General features: G+C 40.5%; 1 protein-coding gene across 1 annotated transcript; it reads right to left on the reverse strand.

Annotated features, from left to right (window-relative positions):
- Positions 1-890: 890 nt before the first annotated feature.
- On the reverse strand, positions 891-1,226 carry LOC104624342 (hepatic leukemia factor-like; the record flags this gene model as incomplete). The annotated part of the gene is made up of 1 exon (XM_010291686.1): positions 891-1,226. A coding segment is annotated over one exon (336 nt), but the record flags the coding sequence as incomplete, so codon positions are not given.
- Between the last annotated feature and the right edge of the window lie 947 nt (positions 1,227-2,173).

Below are 2,173 nucleotides of genomic sequence, written 5' to 3' on the forward strand. Positions count from 1 at the left end.
GAGCAGAAGAGCACAGCAAGTAAGTCACCCTTGGTCTTTCTTTTGTTTGTTTCGTTGTTTTTTTTTAAGAAAGAAAGGCAAAGCTCCATGTTTTCCAGACTTCAATGTTGACACTATTCCACTGACCATGATCTCAGCCATGCCGGTGTCAAGCCAGAGCAATTATTCCGGATTCCTACTAGTGTCTCTAAAGGGATGATTTCAAGTGCTAATAAACTAACAGAAGGTTTCCATTGACAAATGGGTTTGAATCACACATTATAATCAGAACTTGGACTCCATGATGTTTTCTTCGCCTACAGCTTAGGTTGACTATAGATGTAATTTATCAACTCAGGTCAGAGTTACACTCAGTTTATGCTAATTTAAGCAAGATTATAATGCAGTTCCAACATTTACTTCCCACCCAGAGTACTGTGGCAAATTTTACTTTGCTCAATAGAGAATAAGATTATGGCCAAAGTTTCAAACAGGAAGCACTATCTTTAACTTCAAAATAATTACCCAATCCTGTGTTCTCATATCAAATACTGGCCAAAGGAATATTCTCTTTCACAGTCCTTCCCCCTGTTCATTTAACACCATGGCATCTACGCATTACTATTCCGCTTCTGCATTTTTTTTTTTTTTACTTGCTAATAGCTGGGCTACGAATGAAGAGGAGATGACAGGCAAGTTTCCTTGGAATTCCCACAGCTTCCTTACATAATTTAAAGGAAAATCCCAGTGGAGCAACCTGGCAATAACTAGCGCTATTATTTTTATTTTTTGGAGTGCGAGTGACTTGACTCGTATCAGTCCTCTCTAAGCTGCCTGTCAACCATACAGGGACAAGTAATGATTTACACTGGCGAGGCCAAAATCCATAGGAAGTTTTTAGGGCTGATTACCTGGTCTGACCGGGCTCTGCATGCAGTTCTGCGACACCATGCCTGGATGGACTGAAGTAGAAGCCCTGCTGCTGAGGTCCATGACAGAAGGTGATGCTGAGGTAGCTTGCTGGAGACCTGACTGGTGTGGGCTATGCTCGTGCTGGTTTGGGCTGGGTGGAATGCCATTTTCTGAGAGGAATTCTTCCAGGTCCATGTATTCCAACTGGAAAGTGTCTCCATCATATGGCAGTGTCTTGTCCCATAATGTTGGGCCCAAGAAAGCCGACTGAGGGACTGTGGTACTGGTGCTGTCATCGTCTAACTTCTTCTCTTTGTCCTTTTCTTTACCAAATGCTTAAACAAAACACATAATAAAGATATAAGAGCTGAATAATTAAAATATTAGCTACTACTACTTCAATTATTTCTCTTGCGCTCTCAGTTGTTAAGAAATGAATACTCCCTTCATAAAAATAACTCCTTTGACGCACTCCCTTTGGTAAAGAATCGAAGGGTCATGCCAACTGAGCTCCTTTGCTGGATCCAGACATGTTTTTTGGAGACTTTCCTCTATTTGTAGTTAACAATTCCACTGCATGCATGGCTTTGAATGTCAGCTTCAAGAAGTACTCAACAGACTTAGAAGTGAGTATTTAAGTTAAAGCATACTATAAGATGTCGCTGCATTCTGCTGAAAAGGAACAATCTTAACATAAAATCCCCAAAAATTTATTGTCCTGTCACACTTCTAAATTAAGGTCCCAGTCTTGCTAGTCCTTACACAAGAAGTCCTCAAATTCAGTAGTTCTTAACATTATGAACTTAAAACAGTGAAGTCTGACAGAATACATGTTTTGATGTGCAAAAGAGCTAACAAAAAATTCAAGAGTAGAAGCAAAGCAAAAAAAAGAAAAGTTAAAATTATGCTTCCTACTAATTCCTACAATAGCCAGTGATTTCAACACACTTTTTTTCGTAGGGAAACATCTGTTTTCTCTGCAAGATTTGCAAGAATCTGAACGGTTAAAGCTTCCTGGCAACTACCATGCCACCTTAATGTTTTATTTTCAACCACATGCAACAACCCTGCTGAAATCCTGCGAGCTGCTTCACGATGAAACGCTGCGGACACAAAAAGCCTTGGCTCTGCAAGACCTTTCATTGGGTTTTCTTTTTAACGTACGTTTGATTCATTAGGAATACAAGATGCAATTACGTCCCCCACCGCCTTGGCTTTCCAGAAAAGTTGAAACTTTCTGCTGTTCAAACGCCTTTCAGCGACGCGGGGCCGGGTTTTCAGG

Source organism: Phaethon lepturus, unplaced genomic scaffold (assembly GCF_000687285.1).
Source record: "Phaethon lepturus isolate BGI_N335 unplaced genomic scaffold, ASM68728v1 scaffold8967, whole genome shotgun sequence".
Lineage (NCBI taxonomy): Eukaryota > Metazoa > Chordata > Aves > Phaethontiformes > Phaethontidae > Phaethon > Phaethon lepturus.